This window comes from Emydura macquarii, unplaced genomic scaffold (assembly GCF_026122565.2).
Source record: "Emydura macquarii macquarii isolate MOO-44397 ecotype Brisbane River unplaced genomic scaffold, CSIRO-AGI_Emac_v2 contig_3530, whole genome shotgun sequence".
Taxonomy (NCBI): domain Eukaryota; kingdom Metazoa; phylum Chordata; order Testudines; family Chelidae; genus Emydura; species Emydura macquarii.
In genome coordinates, this window is record NW_027133667.1 from 8795842 (window position 1) to 8813672 (window position 17831).

Genomic DNA, 17831 nt, shown 5'->3' on the forward strand with positions numbered 1-17831 from the left:
TTAATAAAAATAAATAAATTTTATTTAACCACAAAAGAGATCATTTTCATTATTTACATTTCTGGGGGGGAAAATAGCCTTTCTTGCCAAAAGCATTTTCTATCTGAAAAATTTTGACTAGCTCTACTATTATCTTTTATCTAGCTACAAGAAGCAGCAAAGAGCAACAAACCTATATCTTTCTCTGGCACCTTCTGCGCACTTCTTGCTCAGTCCTTAATGACTAGTGAAACTAACTGATCTCTCTCCTTTCCATAATATACTTCTAATGTATTTGCAGGCAGCTGTTATAGTGTATAGAAATAATTTCTTATCCCTTTAAATAGTTTGTGAGCCCTCCAGTGGTATTCACTATATTCTGTGTCGAGGAAGCTGTCTGAAACCAGTCAGCGCAACAGTGTGTACTTAGCTAGACCTGACATATTTGTGTATATTTAGTAAACACAGTTATCTGGGACCCAACTATGCCCATGTGGTTTCCTCATATTGTTTCATTCTGTAAAAAGCAAAAGACACAATATTTGTAGTGTCTCTTCTCAGTCTTTTCCCCAGACTCTTCTCTTAACTTTCCCCCATACATCTGTCCTTCCAAACTGTCTAGCATTCTATTGATCTCCTTCAAACTCATTCAAAAATTTCTGGGGGAAATCCTGACCCTGCTGAAGTCAATGGGAGTTTGGCCATTGATTTCAATGGGGCCTGGATGTCACCCTCTGACTTTTTAAAACAGAGCTGTCCCATCGTGAAGATGGTGCACCAAGACCTGCCTACTGGTGAGTAGAGGAGAATCATTTCCTCATGGGTAATATTTCTTTTAATACAACCCCACACTTATGCCAACAAGATTCAGATCAGAATCTGGCCCTTGGTTTCTGTGGAAAGATTGTCATTTATCAAGTGTTTACACTTACCATAGCATCTGAGCACCTCATAAGCATAAATTAATTTAATCCTCAGAACACACTGGGGAAGCTGTAAGTATTATTATCCCTAATATTTTACAAAATGAAGCACAGAGATTTTAAGTGACTTGCCCACGGACACAGAAAGAATCTGTGTCACAGCCTGGAAGTGAACTCCAATAGCCATTGTCACCCCAGTGCCTTAACTACAAGACCAACCTTCCTCTTCTGCCACTTGAATTATTGGAGAGAGAGTAAAATACAAGCTTCCCTCTCTAAAGCAGTACCACACTCTTTCGAGCAAGGATGCGACAAAAACAGCTGAAGCCTAAAACTTGGAATTAAAAAAGAAAAATTGGCTTAGGCATAATCCGTCTTGAGAACTAGCACTTGCACTCATCTTTGGCGGGGGAGCGGGGTGGGGTGGTAGTGGAAATAGCAATAGAACAGTTACAAGCAATTGAAAAGTCCACTTCTAAGCATGCTCATTGGGCATCTGCTCAAATTTTAGCAGTCTGATAAAGCTCTGCTGCCTCTGACATTACACATTTGCACAGTTGTCTAGGCTGGATGCAGTTGTTGTGCTGGCTGTTGCTAGGGTGGTCTGTATGAGGAACATTGTCTGAGGCAACGTTTGTCTTATTGAAGCACATACGACAACTCTCCTAGTAAAAGCCAAATCAGCATTAATATAAGGGAAGGAGAAAATAATCATCACGGGAAACAACTCGTTGAGCTCCTAATTTTAAGGCCTTTCCTCAACTTTTGCTGCATTCTGCACATTTTAAAAGTCTCTTTTTTTAAAAAACCAAAATGTTACATTGCAAAAGTACAGCCGTCACGATGAACCAGATGTGAGGCTGGTCTGCTAGCCATCCGGACGTGTCCAAAATGGTCTCCAAATAAGTGTCCATAGATCCCAACCGCTGTGAATGTTGACACTTTATTGGGGCCATTGAAACATTAATTACACCAGAAATCTTTCTTGCTTGCTTTTTTGACGAAAAGGAAACCAAATACAAAAACTTATGTTCATTCAGCAATAAGGCTGCACAGTTAAATTCACGAGACGTGCAAAAGACCAGGGCCCAACAGCAATATACATGCTACTGCTGTGGGCACAAGAGGCATGGATTTTCCGCTCACATTCATCAGTGGTAGTGTTTTACGCCCACTCAGAACAGGTGTCAATGACTACACAGGGTATGTCTACACTGTAGTGGGGAGTGAGCCTTGCAGCCTGAGTAGACAGACCTCACGCTGGGGGGACTCAAGACAGAGCACTCAAAATAGCAGTGTGGATGTTGCTGCACAAGCAGCGGCTATGGGCGGCAGGTATAAAAGGCTTGGGGAAGCTAAGCCTCCCCAGACAGCTGACAGTGCCGGAAGCTCCTGCTCAGCCTTCTCTGCCCCTGAGGCCCCACCCTCCCTCCACCTCTTCCCGCTCCTGCTTGGCCTCCTCCTCCCCACCCCCACTCCACAGAAGCAAGTGACTGGGGAGGGGAGGGAGGAAGGGAAGGAAGCATAGTGGGGGCAGGAAGAAGCAGAGCGAGAGTGGGGGGGGGATCTGAGAGGAGTGAGCAGTGCGGGGCCTAAGGTGGGGGTGGAGCATGGGCGGAGCCTCAGGGGAGAAGGCAGGGTTGGGCGGGGCTTCAGGGTGGAGCCAGCATCCCCCAAAAATTCAAGAGACACGCGCCTCTTATGGCGGAGGCTCAGGCTAGTCACCCAACCTTGGACAGGAAAGAAACAGGATCCAAGCATGGCTGCAGTGCAGCAACATCCACACTGCTATTTTTAGCACTCCAGCTTGAGCCGCCCTTGCACGAGGTCTCTCCCCTTGGGCTGGGAGGCTCACCCCCGGCTGCAGTGTAGACATGCCCACAGAGCGCAGTATAATGGAGAACCAGTCCCAATGTTTGTAGGGTTTGCTCTTCTTCTTGATATGGTTCGGTGTGTACTTTAGTTTAATAGGCTGCTATTATGTCACACAACCTATACCAATACACGTGCCATGGAACTGAGGCAATGTGGCTGAAGGACCCTTAGCCTTGGCTTTTCCTGTGATTTTAACTGTGCAACCTTGATGTACATCGATGTAGTTTTTGGCATTTCATTTTATAGCTGCTACATTTGAATTCACAGTCTCCATAGGCAAATGTCATGTGAAACTGTATCTAATGCCTTATTCAAGTTGAAATACCTCCAATCCATTGCATTCCCTTTGGGCTTTATCCTGTCAGAGGAAGAAATTAAGATACTTTGGCATTACCTTTTTCTGATGAACTTATCTTGCCTATTCATTGCCTTTTGAGTTGTCATCTTTTTGCTTGGAGGTGCTCAGGTGTTGAGCCTGACTGTATTTTGTGCAGGCATTTACAGCGGCACAACGTGGTGTAAAATGCTGCCGTTCTGATGTGGTATCACTTTGCCTGGGTGTAAATGACTCCACAATGTGCAGTGTAGCAGGGAACCAGGCCCACTGACGGCTTTATTAATTCTTCTAGCAAACTGCAGGCAATGCAATTAAACTTTCTCCTGTGTAATTCCCGGAACCCCTTTTGGCCCCTCTGTGCTATGTTCACTCTCAACCAGTATTCTGGGATCTCACCTGCACTCTGTGAGTTCCCCAAAAGAATCGCCAGCGTTCTGCTAGCCTTACTGTCTTTAGGATGAAGTTCACTGGCCCATGATGATTTGAATTAGCGCAAGTTACCCAGGTATCCTTCATCTGTATGTTAGGTATCCTGTCACTCATCCTCTGAGTGACAACTGAAGCCTAGTAGCTACTCAGCCCTGCAATCTCGTTAGTTGTGATTGGCTCTCTTTCCCTGGTATGTCGGTGACCTACCCATGCACTTTACATAAAAAGCGCAAGGCTGACAAAGGACTTATAAACCATTTAACTTGTTCCTTTCACTCACACCCCCTCATTTTTGCCTTTGCCTTTCTGATTTTACTTCTGCACTTCTCTACTCATTACGATTTCTTTTTTCCATTATTTTAGATTTTATTTTATATCTACTGTTCCTTTTTTCCGTGTCAGGGCTCTAAAGCGCCTCTGGTGAAGCCACACAGGTGCAGAAGAGGAGAGCTGTCCCAGGGGTGTCAAAAGAACTGCTGTCCCAAGTCTGTATAATAAACTGCAGGATAAACTTGGGGCGGGAAATGGATGTCCCAGAGTCACTAACTCAACACATAAGATGCAGCTGTGTAAGGTATTCAGGGGAGAAATGAAGAGTGCATTGTCCCAGATATGAAGAGAAGCCACCTGAAGTATGAGAGGAGGAATCCCTCCAGAATGCAAAGGAGAAATCCTTTCCTGTATGCTTTACAAGTGGGTTTCCTTCTCTGTGGTAATGAGCACTTCCTTGGCTGTTGGAGATGAGATCCTGTATTCCGGGTTGGGACTCTCCCATGGTTCAGACACGCTATCCCAGTGCTTCTTTGGCTGAGGCAAGTCCTCTGCTGGGGAAATGAGTTGCTTGAGCCTCTGCAGAGAGACAGGCAGACAGAGGCAGTCTCTGTTAATTAAACTGGTAAACAAACTGACACCCGATAGCAATCCACAGTAATTGCTGTGGGCAAAGGCATTTTAGAGAGCTAATCCTCTCCACTTTCCATTCCTCTCCTCTGTCTTCGCACATACACACACTCTCACTCTTCACTTTTCTGATCTTTAGCCAGTTCTCACCCATGATTATTGAACCTCCAGCCTTACAATGTTGTTATTTGTTTACATTTTGGGGCACATTGATCACAAGATACACTAGAGATGCATTTACGAGAGGAGGGGCGGGCCTTTTGTTTAAGGCACAGGAGTGGGAAGCAGTATACATGAGTTCTATTCATGGTTCTGTCTGACATCTCCAATGGCCTCAGACAAGCCCCTTATGGCCTAAGGGTATGTCCACACTGATGGCGCAAAGTCGCCGCCGCCAGATCGATCTTCCTGGATCAATTGACCGGTCAGTGAAGACCCACTCCATCGATCAGGAAGTCGACCTAGTTAAGCCACCTTCTCAAGTGGTGTAGCGCTGCGTTGACGGGAACTGCGTCGGCGCAGTGCAGTGAAGACACCGCGCAGAACAGAAGTATAACAGTCAACGGGAGTTACGCAAGCTACTCTGCGAAGCTTGCGTAACTCCCGTCGATTGCCACCGAATTTCCAGGTAAGTGTAGACCAGGCCTAATTTTTCTCTGGTGCGGCGTAGTCATGCCTTCCGCTGACTCCAATGAGATTTGTGACTCCTCTTAAATCATCTGATTCTGAAGGCTGATAATAAAGAAATGCTGATCAGTCACAAATCCAGTTCAAATCAATAGAAAATTAGCATCTTCAACTCTTTGTACAAGTGTTATCTACTGTAAAATAAGCAGTTACTAATACTGCTCTCTTTACAGGGGTCCTGGAAGGATCATTAATTAGAGGTTGTAACATGCTCTCAGATAATTGGATGGAAGATGCTAACATAATATTGTTATCCCACTGCATACACCTACCCATAGAGCCTCTCTGTAGAGGGATTTGCTTTTAAGTTATTGATCTCTGTCTCTCCATGTTTCTAGCGTTCTCACTCTCTATACCCTCCTGAGACCTGGGACTACCGCAAAGATGTGTTTCTCAGTGGTTTCCACAGACTCATTGAGCATCATAAGTAACATTTCTCCAGCAGACATTGATATTCATAGCTACATGCTTCTTTCTACTCAGGCTGTCTGGCTCATCTGATCACAGGCTTACAGACCGTATCACAAACAAGGCCGAGCAATTAACTCATTTATATAACTAATTTTGATGCTCTCTCTGTTTGTGAATTGCCTGCCAACAGATTGTGATTTTCTCTAATTTATTCAAAAATATTCATCAGATAATTTCTGGAATAGTTCTTGGATTGTAGCTCGTTTGTGATTCCATGTTTGGAATCTGAGCTGTTTTTACTGGATACATAAGGTAACAATCTTTGTGTTTCCTTCTTGGCCCAGTGGAACTCTAGGAGTCACATTGCTGGTGTGAATCGTCACAATTACCAATTAGAAATTTGCTCTCCATGAATATGCTGCAATATTCACTAGAAATACGCTGTTCCTTGAAGTATTCCTGCCAGTAAATTCATTTATTATAATATTCACAGAGAATGAATGAAAGAGGCTCACAAACCCGGTCAGAGAAACTCAGTCAAAAGCGGAACAAATATTCAGAGAGGGTTTTGTTTGGGGGTGGGAGGAGGAAAGCGGGAGGAAGAGGTTGGCAGGGTATGTCAACTTTAGTCACAGATCCCTTCCTGCATTTCCAAACTATGTCCTTGGAAGCTTCTTTATAAAGAGGCAGTTTAATTGTCCATGGAAGTTGTGTCTGCCATTATATAAAGTGTGAAGTAAACAAAAAATCCCTCATCTGTTCTTGGCGAAATCCATCACGCGAGCACACAGTTAATTAGCACTAATACATCATAATAAAATACTTGGCACCTAGAGGAACTTTTCGGCTGTAGATCTCAAAATGCTTTACAAAGATGGGTAAGTATCTCCATTTTACAGATGGGGAAGTTATAGCACAAAGGCCCCATCTACCTTTAACACCCATATAGACAGTTTAACACCTTTCAGGTGTGTAAGCTGGTTGTGCTGTAGACTAGGCAGCTGAAGTCTTGTCTGCACACAAAAGCTGTACCACTTTAATTATACCACTCTCGTTAATGCAGTAATAACTCCTCCAGTGTGGGGACAATTATAGTTTCCTCAGGGACTGTACCTTGATGTGGTGCAAACACTTGTGTGCTCCACAAGCTGAGAGTTATGCTGGCAGGTGTAGAACTCCTGGTAGGATCACTCAGTACAGAAAGGACAAAGGGTAGGAGCCAAACTAAAGGCAGTCCACTGGTCCTCGCAAAAATGCTGTCTGTTACTGAAACAACCCAGAGACAAGATGAATCTGGCTCAGATTTGTAAATAAAAATATCAACTGGGGAGAAACACGATGCGCTGGACGTAAGACAAGATAGTATTGATCAACCAGCAAATCCAGCTGATATTCTTATGCTGGCGGACCAAAGCTGAAAGGAATTTTTTAATCTGAAATGGGGTATCTTCACAGCTAAAGCTAAGACAAGAATTGGGTGCTGGACTGACAAGTGATCAGAGAAATGAAAGTCTTTGGCCTAAGCATACTTGGATTGAGTGAGATGAGATGGATTGGACCCATTTAATTATCCTTGGAAGGCATGACTGAAGAGAGGATAATAAACATGGGGAAGTCATAGGCTTAGCAACAAAGCTACTACAGCACTGAAGGAATGGGTACCTGCACATTCAAGAATACTGACCACTCGCTTTCTGATAAATCAAGCAGAAGTCACACTTGTTCAGTGTTATGCGCCTAACAAATGATTGCGACGAATAAGTCAAAGGTTGTCTCTGTGAAATATTGAAGCGCGTCCTTGGCAAGATCAATGAATATGTTATTGTTATCTCTGTGGGAGATCTAAATGCACAGGTTGGTGATGATAATACTGGATATGAACACATTATGGGCAGAGAGAGCATATCGGAACAGACTGACAATGGAAAATGTTTTTTGAATTCTGTGTCCTATGCAATCTGTGCATTTTCACACAAGGAAAAACAAACGGACATGGAGATGAAATGATAGCTTCACCAAGAAATAGCTTGATCACGTTGCCATTAGTAGATACTAGAGAAGATCACTATTGGACATTGGGCTGTATATGTATATGTAGATAGTGTCCGAAGTGACCACCATCTTCTTATTGTGATAATCAAAATAAAACTCGAGGAAGTAGCACCACCCAAGGCAGAGGGTATATATGATACCAGAAAGTTAGTAGATCCAACAGTGAAGGCACATGTCAAGCTGCAACTTAGCAATAGATTTGAAGAGTTGAAGACACAGATGGATGACATAGAAAAACAATGGTAGTTTTTCAAAGAAGCAAGGTAGGACTACCATGGGGGATGAGAAAATCTGAGAAAGAAAAATAGCTCCAACCAAATACATGGAAGCTTGTTGAAGAAAGGAAATAATTAAAGAAGAGAATTCAACAAGGATGAGCCAGCAGTAAAAGAACTATTCTGCAACAAGAATATGTGGACAGAAACAAGGAAGTTAAAAGATTAGCCAGAATAGATAAGAGAGAATGGATGGGAAATAAAGAAAGAGACTGAGGAGGCACAAAAGAGGGAGATTCTAGAAAGCTTTTTCTAGTATCTAAACAACTGACATCACAACTCTCTAACCTTCGTAGCATTGTGAAGCCTCAAGATGGTACGATTTCAACCACAGAGGAAGGACGGAGCCTGTTGGATGGAACATTTCCAGGTTGTGCTTAACCAGCCAGAACCATTAACATATGCTGAGAAATGTGAAGAAATAGTGGTCTTATCTATCTCACTAGAAGTAATTGCCTCTGAGGAAAGAACTAAGGCTATAAACCAGCTGAAGAGTGTTAAAGCACCAGGCTATGATAAAACAGATGCTGAAACATTAAAAGCTGGGAAGGAAGTGATGGTGAATTTTGTGTGCAGGCTGTACAGAATGGTCTGGGAAAAAGATATCCGTCAAAGTTTGGAGAAGAGGTGTTATCTGCAAAATCCTTAAAAAAGTAGAACAGCTTATTTGTGATATCTAGAGGGGTAACACTCCTCTCTGTACCTGGAAAAGCATTTTGTGTGATCAATATGAATAGGATAAAACTATTATTGATAAAATACTCGGGGAAGAACAGGCTGGATTTCAATCTGGTAGGTCATGTTCAGAACAGATTTTCACCTTGGCAAGACTCATTTTGAAAGGCTTACAATTCCAGAAGAAGATGGTTTTTAACCCCCTTGATTTTTCAAAAGCATTTGATAGAGTGCACAGAGAAGCCCTCTGGAAGATCTTGAGACACTCTGGAATTCCAGCAAAGATTGTTAATTTGATAAAAGCGTTGTATGGTGAGGCTGCATCAGGACAAAGAGTAGAATACCAAATGGTTTAAGATTGTTTCTGGCATAAGACAAAGTTGCATGTTTTCCCCACTTCTCTTCTGTATTGTCACAGACTTTGTGATGATACGACTGATGCCTATGGACAAGAATTCAGGTATTGTTTGGGCAAGAAATAGGCTGCAAGACTTAGATTTTGCAGATGATACCGTCATACTGGATACCAACTTGGATCTTTATGAACATAAAAGCAGAAGCAGGTGAAGTGGGACTTCATATCAGTACACACAAGACCAAAACATAGGAGACAGAACAGAATGTGTGATTGATGGAGAAGAATATGAAAGAGTTGATGACTTAAGCTATTCTTGGAAGTACATTATTTACTAATGACCATCTCACTAAAGAAGTGAAGGCAAGAATCGGCAAAGACAATGGATCACTTTCCCATTTGTCAAGCATCTGGAAGAGTAAGAAGATACATCTACACACTGAAATGAGATTGTACAATTCTATTCTGCTTCCAAATGCTTCAGAAACATGGTAGATGGTGGAACTACACAAGAGGAAGCTGAAAGCATTCCACCAGCATTGTTCAAAAAGAATCTTGGGAATTCATTGCAGAGATCATGTAACCAATGTGGAAGTGCTGCACCACATGGCTCAGCAGACTGCGGACTCAGTGATTCATTGATTCCAAGGCCAGAAGGGGCCAGTGTGGTCATCAAGTCTGATCTCCTGTATAACACAGGCCATAAAACTGCCTAGAACTTATTTAGAAAAATATTCAATATTGATTTAAAAAATAATCGGTGATGGAGAATCCACCATGACCCTTGTGATCACACAGAGATGGCTACAGTCATTTGACCAAACCATCAGGCTACCCCATGACAGAAGCACAAGCACTTTTCCTCCTGGGGGGAAAAGAAGGTATAGAGGACAATGAATGACTTATTGCAGGACGACTGAAAATGATGTTGCCATCGTGGAGACTACATATGATTGAGTTAAACATCTTGCTCTGATAGACAGAAGTGGGGAAAATGGGATGCCTTTTGTGCCACTAGGCACAGGAGATTCTAAAGCTAAAAGCTAAGCACAATTATACTAGTATAAAAGTTCTTATACCAGTCTAGCTGATTGCTGTCTGAGAAGGGGATTAAGGTATACCCAATAAAAGGCACCTTTATACCAATATAATTGCATCCACATTAGGGGTTGTATCAGTATAGCTACTGCAGTTAAAAACCAACTACCCTAACTGAAATAGCTATATGATACAAAATCTGGTGTAGACCAAGCCCAGATGTTAAGGGCCTTTCCAACTGCGGCAAGCTAGGCCAGGTGAAAAAAGCACCCTTTCCCCCATGCAGAGAGGCCAGTGAAGTCAGGTCATTTGCCTAAGAGAACAAAAGTAGTCAGGTCTCCTGATTCCCAGTGCTGTTTCCAATCCAGGAGGCTGCGTTTTTTGACTCTCTTCTCTGCCCTCCTGTCCTCCCCATTTGCTCAAGGCTCTTCTCCCCTCTCTCCTCCGAATGGGGCTTTACCTTGTAACTCATTAGGCACCTGAGGTGGGCACTAATCAGCACTAGCACACAGCCTGTCACTTCTAATTAAATTAGAGTAAATAAGAGCCTCATGGGCACAGATTCACCTTCCCTGAGGTGACAGGGCTGGGAAGGACATTGTGAGCCCAGTTTATTCTCTGATGCGATAGCACTGCAGGGTTCTCCTCTCCATTCATTCAAATCTCACTACATGAAATGCTCCCCCAGCTAAGGGAGAACCTTCCATCCTCCTCATTCTTTTCTGTTTCCATCAGCCTGAGCTGTCATTCAAACCGGGACAAACAGTGGGAGACGCTGTGCTTCCCAAGACCAACACAAGGAAATAACCCAGCGCATATGGACCTTGCTCATAGGCGTGTGTATGGGCACACCCTAATGCAGGGCTCGACAATCCCCTTTGTGATTCGCCCCGTGGTTCCATTCTGGGTGAGGATAGAGCTGCTGCCTAAAGCGAGTGGGTCGCGAGATATCCTCTGGCGGGTAATTCAAATGCAGCGGAATTGACACCCCTTGCTGTTGAGCCATGTTGTGTGGCTCCTAGATTTTTGGGCTGGCTCCTAGCTCAAAAACAAATTTGTTGAGCCCTGTTAAATGTTCGCCTTTAAAAAAAAAATTAAAAATAAAATTCCTTGGGTGCACACCCTAATGAAATGTGCTGCGCACGCCTATGCCCTTGCTCCTACTGCGTGGAATGGGGATGGGGCCATTTCCATGGCCCCATTGCTGCCCACACACCCCTGCCTGCCTTGCCCTTCCCTACAGAGCCTGCCTGACATGCCTGCAGTGCCTGCCTCCCTCTAAGGGCTTTGCATTAACAGCTTTGTGTAGACTGGGAGCAAGTGAGATGTCTACCCGTACTGACCCTGTAGAGATTGCTTTGGCCAAGGCAGGGTTATGTAATGTGTCTTGCGAAGGGATACCTGGGGCAGCCCCAGTCAGGGGAGACACTGGTAAGGAGTAAGGGGGAGACCAGAGGTAAAGAGCCAGTGTGGAGGTGCAATGGCCTCTGAACCTGGACGTGCACTTGGCACAACTCAGGAGGGAGTGGAAGGCAAAAGGCATCTCTATGCCTCCTTTACTTCTCCTGGTTCTGGGGCCTGCTGAGCCCCAGTGGAATTTAAGCCCAGAAGCCTCCAGCCTCTGGAGGATTGACAGGGTTTAGAGTTGCCCCAGTCAACCTCCCTTTCCCATGGACACTCTGCATCAGGGAGCGGACAGGGTAGAGGTAAGCTATGATAGCTCTGTGCCATGCTGGGAGAATCCTGAGAGATGTCCTCCTCTGAGCACCACCCTCTGAGTCCTACCATAGGAGGTGGGAGGCAATCCAGACCAATGTTTTGTGTATCGCCTATTGATCATGGACCCATAACTCCTTATTCGGGCAAAACATCCACTTGGAGTTTTACCTGAGTAAGGATTTCAGGATTTGGGCTCCTATAAACTGGCAGCTACCAAACGAAAGTTCCTTTGGCTCAAGAAGCCAGATCACATGACCTTCAGCTTCAAACCATCTCGCTGCTTCTCCATTTGTTCCAGCATCCAGTTCAAAACTTTCCTCTTTCTTTTTAAAAATCCTCCATAGACTTCTTCCAGCCAAGTGCACAATCCCAGTCTCCCTCTGCACCCCATCTCAATCCCTCCACGCATCTACACTGGCCTCTTTTCTGTCCTTACACAGTCTCATATGATAATGGTATGACAGCCTTCTCTGACACAGCTCCTTTTATTTTTATCATGTTGCAACACTCAGCTAGAGAATCAAAAGGCTGGAAGGAGACGGGATGCAGCGGAAAGAATTGACAGATACATTCACATGCCTAGAGAGGAGAGGTAGAGGATAGGAGACATTTCTATTTGGTCACCAGATTGATTCACTATATTTTTTTTGAAGCACAAACAGATGGGGCCCAGATTTTCCATTTCCTTGCACCTCATGTCATCATTTTACTCTGGTGCAAATTGCTCCCATCCTGATTTATACCCAATTTTACACAAGGTGCAAGGCCTCAGAGCCTCCTCTATTCCTATCCCTTTCAAAAATATTACATGCTGACTTGTTTGAATGACATTCATGATAGTGAAAGCTGCTGAACTGACAGCTCTACAGATCAAGGACAGCATGGGCAGCATTAGGTCTATCTTCATCCCTGCTGTCCCACTCATGTGTCTCAAATGTGATCCACAGGGACCAACTCTGGGAGCAAGAGGGTAATTTTGTCCCCACACCTCTATTCATCCATGGCCTCTCTTCAACAAGAGGTTCAATTAGGACCAGTCACAGAGATGGTTTCATACTAGCACTGGATTGAGACCATCTATTCATTTCACATATGCCAATGGGAAGCACTCACATAGTCTTCAATCACTGCTGATCTGGGCTGGATTTTAATCTGTGACCTAGAAGTTTTAGGCCTTCTCTTACCTGCTTTAGTGATCCCGGTGTTTTCAGCAAGATGACAATGGCGTAGATTGGAATACAGATCATGGAAGAGAGAGCCATCAACCAGCCCAAAGCGTAGCCCCAGGGAGGGTACACATAGGAGTTGTTGTATTTGAGGGGGGAGTACTTGATCAATGAAAACAGGAAGGTCGCCTGAGGAATGGAGAACATAAAAGTCAGAATGGCAGGTGGGCACTTGGTGAGTCAGAAACAAGTGGTGAGAGACGCTTCATGACAAGGGAAGTATAAGCAGTATAAGATTTGTGATGTCATAACCTAGTTATTTCCTTGTTCCTAAGTCTTTGGGAGTTGGAAATGCTGCGATGGGTACGTACACTGCTGTTACTTACCAGACTTAATTCAGTTTTGAAACATTTTTTGGTTTTGCAATTTTCCCTCCCCACATGCTGTTTTCCATTCACCAAGCCCTCCCTTCCCCTGTGAGATGTGAGCCTCAGTGCTCTTCCACCTCCTTTCCAGCACCTTTCCAGCCCCTTACCCCCCTCCACCTATATCCTCCTCCCCTCCGATATGGATGCTCTGTGTAAACCTTCACTAAATTCTCTCTCTCTCTCCAAGGTATGTAGAGGAGGAGGGTCCATATCTGTATGCTCTCTGTAGCCAGGGGCTGCAGCTTGGACACCTTCTCTGCTGACTCCTAGCTTAGCCATGTCTCTGACAGGACTAACTTTTGAGCTCTGAGACCAGCCCTGCGGCACCCAAGGTCCCCTCGGAAAATACTATTTGAGAGCTGATCTCCCAGCCCACACCCCGCCCTTTAGGGCACTCAAACCATTGAGCTCCCAGCAACTCATGCATGACCAAGCAGCAGCTCTGAAAACTCCCTGGTCATTTTCAACTCCCGTCGGAGCCCGCAGGTGGCGGTTCCAAAAGTTATTTGTGCCTATCCAAGCTGTTGAAGATTTTGGCCATAGAGCCTGACCTGATCCCACTGAGGTCAATGGCAAATAAATCCCATGCGTGATGTTCACGGGAGCAGGATTAGGCCCATAATTTCTGTTGAAATCAATGGGAACAGAACATGAGAAAAAATAGTTAATACCTTTCCTTAATTATAAACTATTTTCTCCAAACTTGGTGGGTTTATTTTCAAGGAGATTTGAGTTTATGGAAAGCAAGGGGGCAGTAACAAGATGCTTTTGAACTAGAGGAAGTCATAGAAATGTAGAGAGAAGTGAACGTTTCAGGACAAGGTAATTCTTTAATGGGCTGAAATTCAAAAATGATTTGATCAGATATATTTTCAGATACATTATCCTTTGCCTTCAGAATAAATGTGCCAATGTTCAGGCTAAATGAAATTTTCACACCAAAGACAGTGGAAATTGATTCCAACTTCAACTACAGAGAAGCTACTGCTCCCTTCATAGCAATTCTGTAAAACAACAGCATCCCCTAACAAATTCTCTTCTTCACTCATATTCCAGGATCCCTGTAATAACATGCCTCACCGTAGTGTGTACCTACCAGGCAAACACCGGGGGTGACAACTTGCCAGCACATCTTAATCAGAGGCCACGGCCGATAACCAATCATGTCCTCGATGTTGTCATAGAAACGATCCGCACCTTGACCACCATAGGAAGGGACAGAGAAAGCGAGAGGTAAGGGGGTGAGAATTATGGTTGTGTGTCTCACTTAGGCACCCATTCTTAACAATTTGTGCCTAAAAGCTCTCTAACCTAGCTGAACCTCCCCATCCCCCCTCAGAATAAGCCTGAGGATATACCCAAGCTTCGTAATGTGTTCAGAAGGTCAACAAGAGACCGTTCTGTTAGATTAAGTGTGTGGATATGGGCGGATGGGCCCTCTGAAGAACATCCTGCCCTAGAAAGCAGCAAGACGCAGCTGGCTTCAGCTTAAGTGTCCTAGCTGATATCTAAGGCTGGTCAAATATTTTCCATCAAAATGTTTTTGAAGGAAAATGGGGATTTGGACAAAACAAAATTTTCCATGACGTGTCCACTTTCCACAGAATATTTTGACCGTTTTTTGTTTAAAATCTGAAAATTTGGAATTCAAAACGTTTTGCTGAAATCCAAAAAAATTCAATTTGCAAATGTTGACATGATGCCCAATGGAAGTTGAAGTTGGATGGCTCATGCCCTCATTCTCTCTATGGCTGGGTTCCCCAGCTGGATTACAACTTTTGTGATGGACGAGACCCATGCAATTCCCATGATGCACTGCAGTGGCTCAGCAAAAACGGGGAGACTATGGTGTATTGAGGGAGATACAGTCTGGCCAGGGAGCCCAGACCATAAAGGAGAATGTGGACACGAGGCACCAGAAAACTCCCATGAAGCACTGAAGCAGCATTTCTGAATTTGGCCATAAATATTCAGTGTGGTGGGGCTTTTTTTTCCTCCTGAAAAGTTGAAATTTTCCATGGGGCGAGGAGCAATTTTTTGACCAACTCTACTGATATCGCTTGCCAGGCTCAAACAAGACCATGGAATAGTCTCTGTGACATTGCACAAGCTTTCCCCAGGAACACATTGTGACATTAAATACAGCATGGGCAAATTCATCCCTGGTGTAAATCTGCTAAAGTCAGTGGAGTATCAGGAATTTCATCATGGATTTTTTGATAGGATCAAGTGGAAGAAAAATCCTGGGAGACTGCGGATAGAGCTCTTTTTCAAAAGCAAATATACCAAACAATAGCAAGGGGAACACAGAAGACACCTCTGCATATTCTACTCATTATATTTAGTAGTATATTAATGTCTCCTTTTCCAAATGTATTCTGGCATCAGCACCATTTTCTGTCATTCCAGTGCATCCATCGCAAGCAGTGGATGATGTAGTGGATGACGACACAGTGGGACCTGACAAGAATGGATTCGCAGCATTGTTGAACAGGAGGTTTGCATGTTCTACTTTTCACAAGCAGACGACAAAGTAATCAGGCTTAAGAAGTCATCGGTTCAGCCAGTCACCATTGCTTTCTAGCTACGAAGAAGATGGAGGCAGCATGTGTTGCCCTTTCTCCCCAGTACAAATTTGGAAGGATTATATCCATTACTGGAGCGTATGCCCTAATGCTCTCTCCAGAGAGATCTTCACTGAAAAGAACAGAGGTGCCTGCTTTTATCCGGTGCCTCCTAAGAGTTGCCATAGTGGAGCAAAATAATGGGCCACCAATGCTAATATCACATCTGCAAGTGACCAGTGTTGGATGTTTTCAAAGAAATACAAAAACCCATTGAAGTTGCTTACGGAACCCGGCTGGCGGTCTGTTTATGCCATGACGCATCAGGATGCGGAGCCCTTATTTTTTAATCTACCCTATAAGAACTGCAGATACTGTTCAAGTTCAAATGTGTCTAATCCAGTTTTCTCTAGAATACCCAGCAATGGTTATCTTCGTAGGTTAATTATTCAGTGCATTAGAAAAAAAAGAATGTCCTTCAATCCATTTTCAATTTGTTGCTCTCAGTCTCCCCTTGTTCTTGTATTATGAGAAAAGATAAAAAGATGCAATCGATTGGTCTATTCATATGGTAACTACCATCCTTAGTTTGATTGCCCTTCAACCGCACAATCCATTTATATGATAGCATAATCATCATCGTTTGCAGTCCTACAGAATCTTTCATTTGAGGATCTCAAAGCACTTTACAGAAGTAGATATTATTGTCCTTATTCTACTAAGGAGGAAGCTGAGACACAGAGAGGCCAAGTAACTTGTCCAAGATCCACACAGGTAGGCAATAGGAAAGCCCAGAATGGAAACCCGCAGCCTAAATCCTAAACAGGTGCAAACTGGCATAACTCCAATTGAGGATCTGACCCAAGTTCTTCAGACTCTCAGTTCTCTGAGCAATCCACTGAACAACAGTACTGTCTGTTTTATTCTCTCTCTTTTCTTAATGCAGCCTTAATCACATCTTCAGCTACCGTGGTACATTGATCAGACATCTTCACTGAGCTCACCACAGTGAAGCCTAGATCTATTTTCTGAGAGGATGAAACTAACTCAGAATCCATCAGTGCATATGTGTATTTTAAATTATTTCTCCCAACATGCTTTACTTTTCACTTGTCTACACTGGATTTCATCTGCCATGGTGTTGGCTCATTTCAAAAGTAGCTCAAAAAGTCATTTCAGTTAAGGACGGGATAAAGGGGGGGAAAAGTAGAAGTGTGAGCTATTGGGCCTTGGGACTCTGCAGATTAAATTATAAGCAATCTGCACAGTAGGCAGGGACGTAGCTCTGTAATGCCACATGCAAATGTAGAACAAGAGTAGATCATTAATGGATGGGAAAGCTGTTAAAGTGGATGCTTGACTCAGATGACCAGTCCCTGTTATTCCAAAGCAGAAGGAAGTTCTGAGAAGAAGACTCCAGGATGGACAAGAAGTCACTGGGGAAGCTGAACAACAACACAAAGAGTAAGAGGCTTTTCTGTTTGAAAAGATCAGGTTGACACTTACAACATGCCATGGAACAGAAACATGGCTTCTCAGCAAGACGATGAAGAATGAAACAGAGGTGTGGAGCGGTGTGTGGTGCATGTGTGAGTGGGAAGAAATCAAGGGACAGATCACTGACCATGAAGATGCTATAGTCATGGACAAGAGTGAGCTGTCATGAGCAGCGGTGGGAGAACTGGAAACCAACACAAGGCAGAGGTCAAGAGAGCTCATTGGAGATGAACAAAGGGAAAGAAACTGGCAGTCTTCAATGCAACCCTTACATGGCAATATTTAGACCAGGAGAAAGTCCCCAGTACTTAAAAGGGAGACCTTCACCTTGCCTTCAATAGAGGGAGACTGATGAGAAGGCATGAAAGAGCATGAGTTTGCAAAGCACAACCCGAGAGAAGCTAAGACAGGACAATCTGACAAAGATGCAGCGGAGCCCTCTAAGCAACCCATCCATTGGATGGCAGGGAAAGCACAAGTACCTGTCCAGCAGGCTGAAGCTGCAGAAGGGAAAGGAAAGC

The 17831-nt window shown here is 43.9% G+C and overlaps 1 protein-coding gene across 1 annotated transcript in view; it reads right to left on the reverse strand.

Moving 5' to 3' along the window:
* Positions 1-4230: 4230 nt before the first annotated feature.
* Positions 4231-17831, reverse strand: part of SLC6A12 (solute carrier family 6 member 12) — a 36151-nt gene continuing 22550 nt past the window's right edge. The window contains exons 12-14 of the mRNA XM_067536268.1: positions 14346-14446; positions 12840-13010; positions 4231-4392 (exon numbers count right to left, since the gene is read on the reverse strand). Coding sequence (XP_067392369.1) covers positions 4231-4392; positions 12840-13010; positions 14346-14446 — 434 coding nt within the window. The remainder of the gene's footprint in view (positions 4393-12839; positions 13011-14345; positions 14447-17831) is intronic.